Source organism: Tachypleus tridentatus, chromosome 7, assembly GCF_004210375.1.
Source record: "Tachypleus tridentatus isolate NWPU-2018 chromosome 7, ASM421037v1, whole genome shotgun sequence".
Classification (NCBI taxonomy): Eukaryota; Metazoa; Arthropoda; class Merostomata; order Xiphosura; family Limulidae; genus Tachypleus; species Tachypleus tridentatus.
The window spans coordinates 127,485,215-127,499,366 of NC_134831.1; the positions used below are offsets into that span (position 1 = coordinate 127,485,215).

Here is a 14,152-nt window from a genome sequence, read left to right on the forward strand (position 1 = left end):
ATGCTTTTTATTTAAAATGTATACCCTTCATGTAATTCCCTACTGTAAAAATCTACAAGTCAGCATTAGCTGATAACCATCAACTGTGTTTTGAGATGAGACGTTGTCTTGCTAGTGTACAACCTCATCACAATTGTTGTTACCCCTTAGGTGGTTAATCCATTTCATCCTAGCTATTGCTAGTTTTTACCTGGATGATCCTGTTCATACCAGTTGTTGTTGGTTCTTAGCTGGATGGTACAGTTCATCCCATGTATTGCTTGTTCTTAACTGGGTAACCTGGTTCGTCCCAGTTGTTGTTACTTCTTACATAGGTGGTGCAATCATTGCTTGTTCTCAGGTGAATGGCTCAGGTCATCCTAGTTGTTACTGGTTCTTAGCTTCATAGTCCAGCTTAATCCAGCTGTTGCTGGTTTTCATATGAGTGATCCAGTTCATTCCAGTTGTTCCTAGTTTATATCTGGATTACCTAGTTCATTTCTGTCATTGTTCATCCTGAGGTGGTTGGCCCAGCATAATATATTATTTAATTGTCTTCCTTCTTTTCTATGCTGCTTGTAACACACTGCAGAAAAACCACATAGATACTGATTATAGTAAATATATATATTTCTATTTATTTTATTTTAAAGAATGGTTAATACTTCATTGAATTATCTATGTCGTCTTGATGTTAAAAGTCAAAATGATACACTCTTGTGTGGGTCACATGCATAATTTGTACTATTAGTTATTCAGGCAACTGTAATTTGTGAAACTTAAAAGTGTATTAATTTTCAATTATGAATCTTAGTTCACTTCCATAATCCATACAGTTCTTTCCCCATCTTCTTCAATTATACAAATATCTACAATTTTTGGAAAACACAAAGCCTGTTTTCTTATTATAAAATATTATTTACGTCCTCATCTCTTCCATACATAAACATCATTTATATATGTAATAAATGTGATGTTTTGTAATTTAAAAGGGAATATTAAATCAAAAACACTTAATTCAGAGAACTCTTGAGTATCAATTGTGGTGTATAAGGTTTCAATAAAAATTAACTACTTACCTTTCAGTGCCAAAATCTGTAGTCCTTAAATACTGTTCATTAAAATAAATATCCTTTAAATACTCTTCATAGTCAGGGAACATAAATACTGTAAATTTTGTTTGTGCTTGTTTACATCAGTAAATATTTTAATGGATGTGATACATTTTGTTGTTTTTTTCAGAGCATGAATCAAGTAACAATACTTTGTGGTATCATGTACTGTATGTTGTCTTTGACGTGCTTTGGAGCCATCATGGATAAAAAGTATACCAAAATATTTCCATTGGTTTAAATAAATTATTCAGCTTTAGATAAAACATAAGATGACAATGAGACGTTTTCGCTCGAAAACCATGAACAGCTGAGAATTATTTATTGTAACTTAGGCTTAACTAGAAATGTATAATTATATAAGAATAGTCCTCAATTATATACATTAACAATTGTGGTAATTTTAAACATTATATTGTGTAGTTTTTCTATTAATTCTAAAACTAGTAAAACCACCATTATCAAAACTATAACTGTAGACTATCATAGACTGCATGAAATATTTAACTATCTAAGATTATTCTATATTTTTGGTAAATGTAAATACAGAAGAGTACTTTTCGAAAAAATAAATGAAATTATATTGAAAATATAATATTTTTAATGAAATAAAAAAAAATCTGAGTCTTAACCATAAGATTAACTAATCCATAGAAAATAAAATCTAATAATGAACATTGATTTTAGATTTTGGGCACCATTGCTAGAAGTGGTTCGCTGCATACTCTACTTCACTGTGGACTTCTTTTTATCTTCAACAGCAAGTTCCTATCACATACTAATTATGGCCTTAAGAATAACATTTCTTTTTTCTGCTCTTCTTTGGAGTTTCCATCTTGTCCAAGTATTTTCAGTCAAGATTCACAAGAAAACAGAATGAGCTGAAGGTTTTCTGTTTTACCAAATGTAGCAAAGAAACTGATGTAAAACTGTGTATTCTACAGCATATTTTAAACCATTATACATCTTGTATGTTCTGATCAATGTGTTTGAGATATGTAACTTTTAACAGATATTAGGTAACCAAAATTACATCCTTATTGGAAATCATGTACAAGTTTCACATAATGAAATAATATTTTGCCGTGTTTCATATTGTGTTAGAAGTTACTTTCAAGAAATGTGTTTTGGAACTAGTTTACAAGTTTATGTATTATATAGAAAAAAATGTGTTAAATAATAGTTCCTGTTCTACAGGATAATCAATCAGCATTACATTTATATAAAGAGTTTTTTGAAAAATTGATCATTTTAGTTTTTACTTTGTTAGATTAATTTAAGAATTATTATTATACATTAAATATACATATATATGTCCAACTTCATACAGTAATTGCACCCTCTGGAAGGCTATTTCTAATCAACCTGCAATGCAAAATTATTATTATTTCTGAAACTTTTACTTTTATTTTACAAACAGGCAAAGCTTAAGTAATTTTGTTCGTAAACTGTTTAATTCAAGTATTGTTTTTTTAAGGAAGATATTGTCTATATTTATTTCTTGAAAATGCATTTGATGATAAAGAATATTGCAAGGCAGCACAATGTAACTTTCATATATTTTAATTCTAGATAAACAGACATTAATAACTATTAATTGTTAATTTGAACTTTAAAATTTATCATTTAATAACACTTTATACTAAAGGAAAATATGTTTTCTATTTGTCAGTATACTTGGTTTTTAATTTGCGCTGTAAATCGTATGCAATTTCTCCAATGTTTTATATTTCTTAACATTAAGAAATGTATGTTCTTAATGTGTCCAAACTAGTTTCTGCAATATCGAGACCTATAACAGTTTGTTTCTGATTACTGTGTTTTTAATTTTGTTTCGTTCTTAAAATATGTGATAAATTTATAGAACTAAAGCTTATTTCTCCTTTCAAGAATTTCTGAAAGAACACTGGAAGCAATGTTTTTAATATGCCTTTTAAAATGTAAAACATTAATTATCTGCAAAATTTGAATTTAATTATTCATACCCATTTGTAAGTTTTTAGTGTTTTTTTCGTATTTTATATTCGGATATGACATCATTATATACCAAACATCTTATTGTTTAGTTTCGTATACAAAAAAAAAAAAAAATTATTAACTTAACATAGAGAATGATGTTGTGTTTAAAGTTTGTATCCAGAGACATTGTCTCCTTTTATTGTGCACAGGAGAATGGACAACTCGTAATTTGTATGCACAAATAATCTTTACCTCAGCAAACATTCTAATAAATAAATAATGGCTAGCCCCCTATAATAACATGATTAGAAAATTCATCTTTTACCGACACGTTGTTTGGTTACGCTCAGATATTTTATTTACAGAGTAAAAAATATCCTATATAGGATATTTCATCAGAAATTTTATATTTTCGATGTCAGAAGCTATAATAATAATAATAATAATTTATAATAGTGTTAATTTGTTTAATATCAATAATGTTTGTGTATTTTCCTGAATTCAATGGTTCATGATAGATGTGTGCTAAGATTTAATTACATTTGACTTCAACAGTTTACACTTATTCTGGTATCGTCAAACTAGTTTTCAAACCCAAAAGTAGTTAGAACTTTTAAGAACATCTAATGATAGGTTTTTACAATTATATATTTTTGTGTTGGTACATGGTTTGATAAAAAAAAAATGAGATACAGCACTGTAGTTTGATGTAATACATAGAATGATAGTTAAGATAATTTTGCGAACAAGAAAAAAAACGCCTTATTTGTATTACTTTTGTCTTTCATGGACCATTTCACTACTTACTCCAAAACCACTTTAATAATTTACGTCATATATTTATATAGATATACATAAAAATAAGTATGAAGCCCCATTTGTTACTCTATTAACCACTTGTCACTCAGTTATGCCGCTCTTGTGAAATTTCAACACTATCTGGTAACCCTGGGTAGAAGCGAACCTAAATAAAAAATTTGTGATGTGGGATGGAAACGAATTATGATAACTAAACGGTAAACTGGACTTCATTTTCAGCTTTTTTAGAAACTTGACTGTTGAATACTTCATAAGCATAAAACAATAACTTATAGTTTAACATCCTTATAAATATTGGTTCACTGTGCTCAATTAAAAATAACTGAAAACTCCATTTTTTAATTGAAATTTTCAGTAATGTCCAATATTAATAATACTCGTATATGTAAAGAAAACCTTTAAAACGTGGAGGAATTAGTGGAATGTAGCTGACGAAAATAATAACTGAACAGTTTTGGTTTTTTTTATTGACAAGATGTTAATGAAACTTTTGATTCTCATGAATATATTGATTTTAAAATTACTTATTTGTCCGTTTGAAAAAAGTCATCAGTTTGAGGACGCAAATATTTCACACGCAAAAGCTGAATAATAACAAAAATTCATAGCCTGATTTCTAGTCTTGTAATTTGTGAGAATGGCCTGTAACGTATTTATATAAAGATAAGTGAAATGGCATGCGTTCCTAATTATGTTAAGCATTTAGAAAGAAATATAGAGCATTAAAAAATCCTTGTATCTTTCAAAGCACCAATTATCAATGCAAATGATCATGTTATCACTTTGAAATTAACATGTTAATAAATAATGTTTAACGCAATTTTGTTTAGTTTTAGAGTTGGAATTATAATATTTATTACAAATTACGCTGTAATTCTATTTTTCGTTATTATTAGAAGATCGCTTGAAATTGAGTTACTTGGGAATTATTTATACTTGCAAATAAAGATATGGATATTTGTATTTTTCCTGTTGTGTATACTTAGCCAGTATACGTATAATATATTTACCTAATTTTTTTTTTCACATTTTGCTCCAATAATGTCCAGTTGTCTTTTCAATAATTCGATGTGAATAACACATTAAATGTATTGTAATGTAATTCTGATTATAACTTGAAAGTACACTGTACCAAACATGATAAATAATACTTTAAATTTTATTTTTATTTAATTTTTATTCATTAAAACTCCGTCGTATCTCAAAATCCACAATGAAAGTAATAGAAAATCTTATTAAACGCCGATTTGTCAAATTTATAAGGATTTCTGCCTAAAATTGGGTTGACAAGCGATCTATGTAATGTATTAATATAGAAATGCAAATACAAAGCACTTACAATTTTATTGACTGTATTAGATGGCTCGGCATGGCCAAGTGTGTTAAGGCGTGCGACTTGTCATCCGAGGGTCGTGGGTTCGAATCCCGGTCGTATTAAACATGCTCGCTCTCCCAGCCGTGGGGGCGTTATTATGTAACGGTCAATCCCACTATTTGTTGGTAAAAGAGTAGCCCCAGAGTTGGCGGTGGGTGGTGATGACTAGCTGCCCTCCTACCCTGCTAAATTAGGGAAGGCTAGATCGGATAACCCTCGAATACCTTTGTGCGACATTCAAAACAAACTATATTAGATGAAAACCTGTATATCGCTATACCTCTGGTTTGAAATATATTTTTTTCACTTTTATTTGATTCTCTGTTTTTAAAATAAGGTAAAGCTACAGGAGAGCTATGCGTTAGTCTTTCCTAATGCAGTAGTGAAAGACCAGGGGGCAGGCAACTGGTCATCAGCACCCATCGCCAACTTTTGGGCTACTCTTTTACCAGCTAATACTGGGATTGACCGTCACATTATAACGTTCCCACAGCTGAAAGGGTGTGCATGTTTAGTAGGAAGGGGATTATGTTCGTCGTTAGGGATTCGAAAGTGCGACCTGCAAATTGCGAGTCGAGTGCCCTAAATACCTGACGATGCCAGCCACTAGTTCATTTGAAATTAATTTATTGCATTATTCACCTTCAAAAACTGATTTTATTATATTAAAGTTAAAAATATTTTTCTCGACGTTGTTATCTAACAGGCAATAAAATGCATTTTAGTTATTACATATCCCTAGTGTATTCGCGGTAAGTGTATAGACTTAACTCCGGACTTGAATTCTCCATGATGGACAGCCATTAAATAGCTCTATGTTAAAATAAAACAAAAACACATAAGTATTATAATGTATAAGTTTTCTTGAATATTCATTTATGTCGTATGCTCATCTAATTAGTTTATAACACTGCATTTATTAAATAATAAATTACCATTTACTTTTTATTTGTATCATTAGCTCACTTTTGAGTAAACGTTATCAATAATAAATAATATTTTGCAGTTAATAAACTTTCCTTAGTTGATTCTAGACATTATTTATTAATTTATTTGTTCATAGTTAAACACAAAGCTCTGCAATGGGCTATCTGTGCTGTGTCCACAACGAGTATCGAAAATCAGTTACTGGCATTATAAATTCCCAGACTTATCGCTGTGTTACCGAATGGCGAATACAGATATGTACCAGCCAAAATCAAGAGGTTTTACCATCTTGTAATTTATACTTACAAAGAAAGTTTTTGTTGTTTCTGTGGTTTTTTTTTATATTAAAGCCACATCGGTAATCGAGTCCCTGATTTTAACGTTGCAAATCTTTTGGCTCACAGCTGTCTCAGCGAGGGACTATAAAGAAAGTAAATAGAGTGTTTTTAATGCATAACGAGGCACATACACTTGTTACGAGGCGTAATGAATATAAACGTATGTTTATATGATGTATAGTATACAGACTTACCACCAATATTCTGTCCTCTTTATTAACAGAGTTTAGTTAAGGAATGTGACTAAAATAATTTTCCTCTTACATAGGAGACATTTTCAACAAAGATTTCCTTTTCAATGACCCAGAAGGCTACAAGAGCTACTTCAATTCAGCCCCAGTATGGTAAGGTGATTAGGGCACTTGATTGGTAATCTGAGGGTCACGAGTTCGAATCACCGTCACAACAAACATACTCGCCATTTCAGCCGTGAGGGCGTTATAATACTACATTCAGTTTCACTGTTCGTTAGTAAAAGAGTAGCTCAAGAGTTGGCGGTGGGTGGTGATGACTAGCTGCTTTCCCTCTAGTCTTACACTACTAAATTAAGGACGGTTAGCGCAGATAACCCTCGCGTAGCTTTGCGCGAAACTTAAAACAAACCAAAGCAAATTACCCCAATTCTCCAAAAAAACATAGAGGTCATTTTCACCTTCACTTTGGCAGAGCCTATGAATAAAGATGCATTGCTGACTAATGTATATGACGTGAGAGAACGAATAGGCTAACCTTGGAACCTCCAAAACCACCAATTAGTTTCTAAAAAGCCCTCAACCTCCATCCCACAAGGACAAGGTTATATACAAATCATGTTATCTCTGGTACCTTACACTGCAATGAAACTACACCTACCCACCACTTAGTCCATGATGTCTATCTTAATCCAATGTTAACACTATTGAAATCAGGATAAACCAAAACATCTGTGAGAAAACATAAAATCGTGAAGTACACTATCAAAAAACGTTACCACCTCCCACTATGTTTGCATCTTTACTGGGATTACCACAGTTCTAGATACAAAATGACTTTCCTGAAGACTGAGTGTTCACAGGGATCATCCCATTACTATGAGGGTTGGTCCACATCAAAATAAATAGTTCATCCAATGATATCAGTGAAGTCATTTATAGCAAGCTAGACCCTTAAGTGAAAACCACTAATCCCACATCATCTAAGTGGCCTCGGTACCAACACCAGCAGCAGCCACAGTAATAGCTTTCAAGGGTGACTCAGCTGCGAATGCTAGCAATTTTATTCTGCAACGGATTCCTGTTCTGAAGAATAATTGTCAAGAGCAAACCATTAAACTGACAAAGGCATAATGCACTTAATACAAAGGAAGACCAGTTAAGGAAGCAAACAGAGCCACTATCCCTGTCTACAGGCTCTGCAATGAGATGGCCCAGGCCTGAAAATCATTGTTAAAAGTTAATGAAATTACGTCATAAACCATTGCAGTCGGTAATATCTATGTTACCATGGAAGAAATACTCAGTAGACCCAAATAGCAGCGAAATTCCAGTCTTGAACTGTTGTATAAATCATGTAAATGTTAAAAATAATTTCAACATTTGTACAAACGGATATTTTATTTTATACATTTTCATATCTTCATCAGCCTGAAAATAGTTCCGTGCCACATGATATCTGTTTTCTTTCGTATTTGGCCTGTATTTCTTTTGCTTTAAAATACTTTGTTTCATATTGTACGATACTTCATTCAGCAGTGTAAAGGATTCTTTTTATGGTTTATTTTACTTTTGATTTGTTTTTGGAGTATTCAAATGTGTATTTATATGTAATTTATAATGCCTTTGGATAATTGCTTCATTTTATTTCTTTTTTTTATATATTAAAGGGTAATTAGCCACACAATGTTTAGTTTTGATTTAGGTTGAATTTCCATTTTAAGCCTTTCTAATTTCGAAGTGTACCTTATAAAGCTCTAATACTTGTTTTGTTTTCTTGTCTATTGTGTTTTATCGAGAGAACAAGAAATACTGCTCTGAACTCTTCACCGATTCGCATTTTTTAAAACTGGATTTGAAATCTTATGTTTTAATTTCCTGTTATTTTGTTAAACTTATCCAATTACTTTAAGAAAAATCAGTCTACGTTTGATATTTTCTGGTAAAGTTAATTGTCCTACAAGTATCAAACAGACAAACCCACAAATAACAGCTGATTCGATCAAGAAATACGAGGTGTGTTCTATAGAATATAACTTGACTGAATATCTTTAAGTGTAATATAATGAATATGGGCAAACGTGAATAAATGAACCAAATCTTTATCGTTACAAGCAAATATAAAGTAAGGTCACTTTTATTAGACTGTGTTTACCTCCGCGGCTTTCTTTCCCTTAATATTAATCTCGGCAGAACTAAAATAATATTCTTGAAATATAGTTCGTATTCAGTCAATGATCTTATCATATTTTTGCTATTTTTGCTAAATAAAACGTGCCAAAAGTCAACAGGAAAACTAGTTTTATTTGTACACTTGACAGCGTTACCTTCTTTCATATACAAAACTTAAAAAAACATCAAATTTTGTAGAAGAAATAACAACAAACTATTTAAATAATTAATAACGTATGTACACGCTGAAGAAATGGAAGGGAGAAAAATATTCTTCAGTAATTTTGGTTAGAAATAATTTCCCGCATTTAGTAAATAGTAGCTTCGGCTCTGACAAGCAGTTTTTAGCATTTGTATTTTTTTATAGCAATGCCAGAGGGGAATCGAATGCCTGATTTTAGCATTTTAAATCCGTTGTCTCACCGGTGTATTATTCTTAGTTAATCTGAAAGTAAGTAAAGAAAGCTAATTTACTAATGAAACGACTAATGTTCACTGTGATTATTTATTATACAAAATATTTAATTCATAAATTTATAACAAAAATATAGGGAGTGTGATAATTAAATATTATCATTACGGAACCAGTTACTCAGTATTTTACAAAAACGATCGTAAAGTTATTCACAGGTAAGTCACATATAATTAATATTATTTTAATAATTGCCACAAGTAGCACAACAGTATGTTTACGGACTCACATCGCTAGAAATCGGGTTTCGATGCTCGTGGTGGACAGAGCTTAAATAGCCCATTGTGTAGCTCTGTGCTTAATTTCAAACAAAGAAAACAAATTTTTATAATTTAACTGTTATTACACCTCAAGGAGGGCGGTGCAGTGTAGTCAAGATATTATCGTTTTTAAAGGAGTACGTGTATACTTGTCGTTGTATGATAGTGGCAGTGTGTTATTATTTGGTTGAGTACTTGTTCGTTTTGTAAATGGTTTGATTATAGATTTACATAGATTGGAAGAAAAGATCATATAGTCGTTATAACACTGTTGTTTCATTTTGGAAGTTGCATAAGGTGTTGCCAGTTGTTTGGATTATTTTATACACATTTCAGTTAGGTATTTTTGTATATAAGCAAAACTTTAGAATCTCAAGAAATGAAAACAGAAACTGAAGAAACTATGAGAGAACTTCGAGAAAGTGGGAAAAAGTTAGCAGAATGGGTTCAGCAAATAAGTGCTGGTTTAGATGAAGTCGGCACGAGTGGAGGAAGTGCAAGTGGTGGGTGAAATGATTAATTCAGGTGTAAACATGTTTGGGAAGCCTTAACTGTTAGGCCTAAATACGGAGCTTTTTTAATTTTCTTTCGCTATCAGGATTTGTAAAACGTACTCTTTGCAATTGAAAATACTCGCATTAAACTTAACGAGCATTGTATTTTATTACAACGTATTTGTATATTTTAGTTTTGCTATAATATTTTTGTCAAAAGCTTATATTTATAACTTAAGTTATACTTTGTAGATTGTTTTGAGAATAACGCTGTCTTATTGAAGGTACTTGTACTTAAGGTATAGAAATAAAATGTAGAAGAAAATGCTGTCTAATCCACTAAACCTTAAAATACAGTTTAAACATTTAAAGCCAGTTCTCATCATTAAAATATTTAGCAAACTTCTCCGTAAGCTCCCTTAAACACACTGCATTCACCACTTCTAGAAGAAATTCGTTTTGAAGGCCAAAGATAAAAATCCCAACTTAAGATGGTTCCTACCCTCCAAAAATTTTTCTCTTAGTGTTATCTTTCTTATAATGAAATAAAAAAGAGACAATGCATCCTCAATCATCTCGCATCAGATCTTCTGCAACTGTTTTTTTAAGAGAAAATTTCAAAGATATACACATGTCCTCGTATTACAACCTTTACATCATAGGTGTCATCCTAGTAGCCATCTTTTAAACTTTTCCCACCAATTCAATGTTCTTCTAGACATGAAACTTTGTAAAAAGAAAGTTGCATATTATAACTGCATAAAGGACTAAGGTTTTATTCTAATACATTAAATATTTTGGGTAACATGTTGATAAACATGTTAAGACTTGTGTAGAAAATATAACAAAGAAATATATTTAAATGTCATATGTATAGTATCATTTGATTTTTCAAAATATATGTTAGGCCTGGCATGGCCAGGTGGTTATGACAGTAGACTCGTAATCTGAGAGTTTCGGGTTCTAATCCTCGTCACATCAAACATGCTCGCCCTTTCAGCTGTGGAAGCTTTATAATGTGATGGACAATCTCACTATTCCTTGGTAAAAGAGTAGCCCCAGAGTTGGCGGTGGGTGGTGATGCCTAGCTGCCTTCCATCTAGTCTTACACTGCTAAATTAGGGAAGGCTAGATCGGATAACCCTCGAATACCTTTGTGCGACATTCAAAACAAACTATATTAGATGAAAACCTTTATATCGCTATACCTCTGGTTTGAATTTTTTTTTTCACTTTTATTTGATTCTCTGTTTTTGAAATAAGGTAAAGCTACAGGAGAGCTATGCGTTAGTCTTTCCTAATGCAGTAGTGAAAGACCAAGGGGCAGGCAACTAATCATCAGCACCCATCGCCAACTTTTGGGCTACTCTTTTTACCAGCTAATACTGGGATTGACCGTCACATTATAACGTTCCCACAGCTGAAAGGGTGTGCATGTTTAGTAGGAAGGGGATTATGTTCGTCGTTAGGGATTCGAAAGTGCGACCTGCAAATTGCGAGTCGAGTGCCCTAAATACCTGACGATGCCAGCCACTAGTTCATTTGAAATTAATTTATTGCTTTACTCACCTTCAAAAACTGATTTTATTATATTAAAGTTAAAAATATTTTTCTCGACGTTGTTATCAAACAGGCAATAAAATGCATTTTAGTTATTACATATCCCTAGTGTATTAGCGGTAAGTGTATAGGCTTAACTCCGGACTTAAATTCTCCATGATGGACAGCCATTAAATAGCTCTATGTTAAAATAAAACAAAAACACATAAGTATTATAATGTATAAGTTTTCTTGAATATTCATTTATGTCGTATGCTCATCTAATTAGTTTATAACACTGCATTTATTAAATAATAAATTGCCATTTACTTTTTATTTGTATCATTAGCTCACTTTTGAGTAAACGTTATCAATAATAAATAATATTTTGCAGTTAATAAACTTTCCTTAGTTGATTCTAGACATTATTTATTAATTTATTTGTTCATAGTTAAACACAAAGCTCTGCAATGGGCTATCTGTGCTGTGTCCACAACGAGTATCGAAAATCAGTTACTGGCATTATAAATTCCCAGACTTATCGCTGTGTTACCGAATGGCGAATACAGATATGTACCAGCCAAAATCAAGAGGTTTTACCATCTTGTAATTTATACTTACAAAGAAAGTTTTTGTTGTTTCTGTGTTTTTTTTTTATATTAAAGCCACATCGGTAATCGAGTCCCTGATTTTAACGTTGCAAATTCTTAGGCTCACAGCTGTCTCAGCGAGGGACTATAAAGAAAGTAAATAGAGTGTTTTTAATGCATAACGAGGCACATACACTTGTTACTAGGCGTAATGAATATAAACGTATGTTTATATGATGTATAGTATACAGACTTACCACCAATATTCTGTCCTCTTTATTAACAGAGTTTAGTCAAGGAATGTGACTAAAATAATTTTCCTCTTACATAGGAGACATTTTCAACAAAGTTTTCCTTTTCAATGACCCAGAAGGCTACAAGAGCTACTTCAATTCAGCCCCAGTATGGTAAGGTGATTAGGGCACTTGATTGGTAATCTGAGGGTCACGAGTTCGAATCACCGTCACAACAAACATACTCGCCATTTCAGCCGTGAGGGCGTTATAATACTACATTCAGTTTCACTGTTCGTTAGTAAAAGAGTAGCTCAAGAGTTGGCAGTGGGTGGTGATGACTAGCTGCTTTCCCTCTAGTCTTACACTACTAAATTAAGGACGGTTAGCGCAGATAACCCTCGCGTAGCTTTGCGCGAAACTTAAAACAAACCAAAGCAAATTACCCCAATTCTCCAAAAAAACATATAGGTCATTTTCACCTTCACTTTGGCAGAGCCTATGAATAAAGATGCATTGCTGACTAATGTATCTGACGTGAGAGAACGAATAGGCTAACCTTGGAACCTCCAAAACCACCAATTAGTTTCTAAAAAAGCCCTCAACCTCCATCCCACAAGGACAAGGTTATATACAAATCATGTTATCTCTGGTACCTTACACTGCAATGAAACTACACCTACCCACCACTTAGTCCATGATGTCTATCTTAATCCAATGTTAACACTATTGAAATCAGGATAAACCAAAACATCTGTGAGAAAACATAAAATCGTGAAGTACACTATCAAAAAACGTTACCACCTCCCACTATGTTTGCATCTTTACTGGGATTACCACAGTTCTAGATACAAAATGACTTTCCTGAAGACTGAGTGTTCACAGGGATCATCCCATTACTATGAGGGTTGGTCCACATCAAAATAAATAGTTCATCCAATGATATCAGTGAAGTCATTTATAGCAAGCTAGACCCTTAAGTGAAAACCACTAATCCCACATCATCTAAGTGGCCTCGGTACCAACACCAGCAGCAGCCACAGTAATAGCTTTCAAGGGTGACTCAGCTGCGAATGCTAGCAATTTTATTCTGCAACGGATTCCTGTTCTGAAGAATAATTGTCAAGAGCAAACCATTAAACTGACAAAGGCATAATGCACTTAATACAAAGGAAGACCAGTTAAGGAAGCAAACAGAGCCACTATCCCTGTCTACAGGCTCTGCAATGAGATGGCCCAGGCCTGAAAATCATTGTTAAAAGTTAATGAAATTACGTCATAAACCACAGCAGTCGGTAATATCTATGTTACCATGGAAGAAATACTCACTAGACCCAAATAGCAGCGAAATTCCAGTCTTGAACTGTTGTATAAATCATGTAAATGTTAAAAATAATTTCAACATTTGTACAAACGGATATTTTATTTTATACATTTTCATATCTTCATCAGCCTGAAAATAGTTCCGTGCCACATGATATCTGTTTTCTTTCGTATTTGGCCTGTATTTCTTTTGCTTTAAAATACTTTGTTTCATATTGTACGATACTTCATTCAGCAGTGTAAAGGATTCTTTTTATGGTTTATTTTACTTTTGATTTGTTTTTGGAGTATTCAAATGTGTATTTATATGTAATTTATAATGCCTTTGGATAATTGCTTCATTTTATTTCTTTTTTTATATTAAAGGGT

At 32.3% G+C, this 14,152-nt stretch overlaps 1 protein-coding gene across 3 annotated transcripts in view; it reads left to right on the forward strand.

Annotated features, from left to right (window-relative positions):
* Positions 1–6,258, forward strand: part of LOC143256556 (alkylglycerol monooxygenase-like) — a 37,188-nt gene extending 30,930 nt beyond the window's left edge. For all 3 annotated transcript variants that reach the window (XM_076513920.1, XM_076513918.1, XM_076513919.1), the window contains 2 exons: positions 1,222–1,304; positions 1,779–6,258. In XM_076513920.1, the coding sequence (XP_076370035.1) occupies positions 1,222–1,304; positions 1,779–1,971 (276 nt within the window). In that variant the 3' untranslated portion in view covers positions 1,972–6,258. The remainder of the gene's footprint in view (positions 1–1,221; positions 1,305–1,778) is intronic.
* Positions 6,259–14,152: the final 7,894 nt, after the last annotated feature.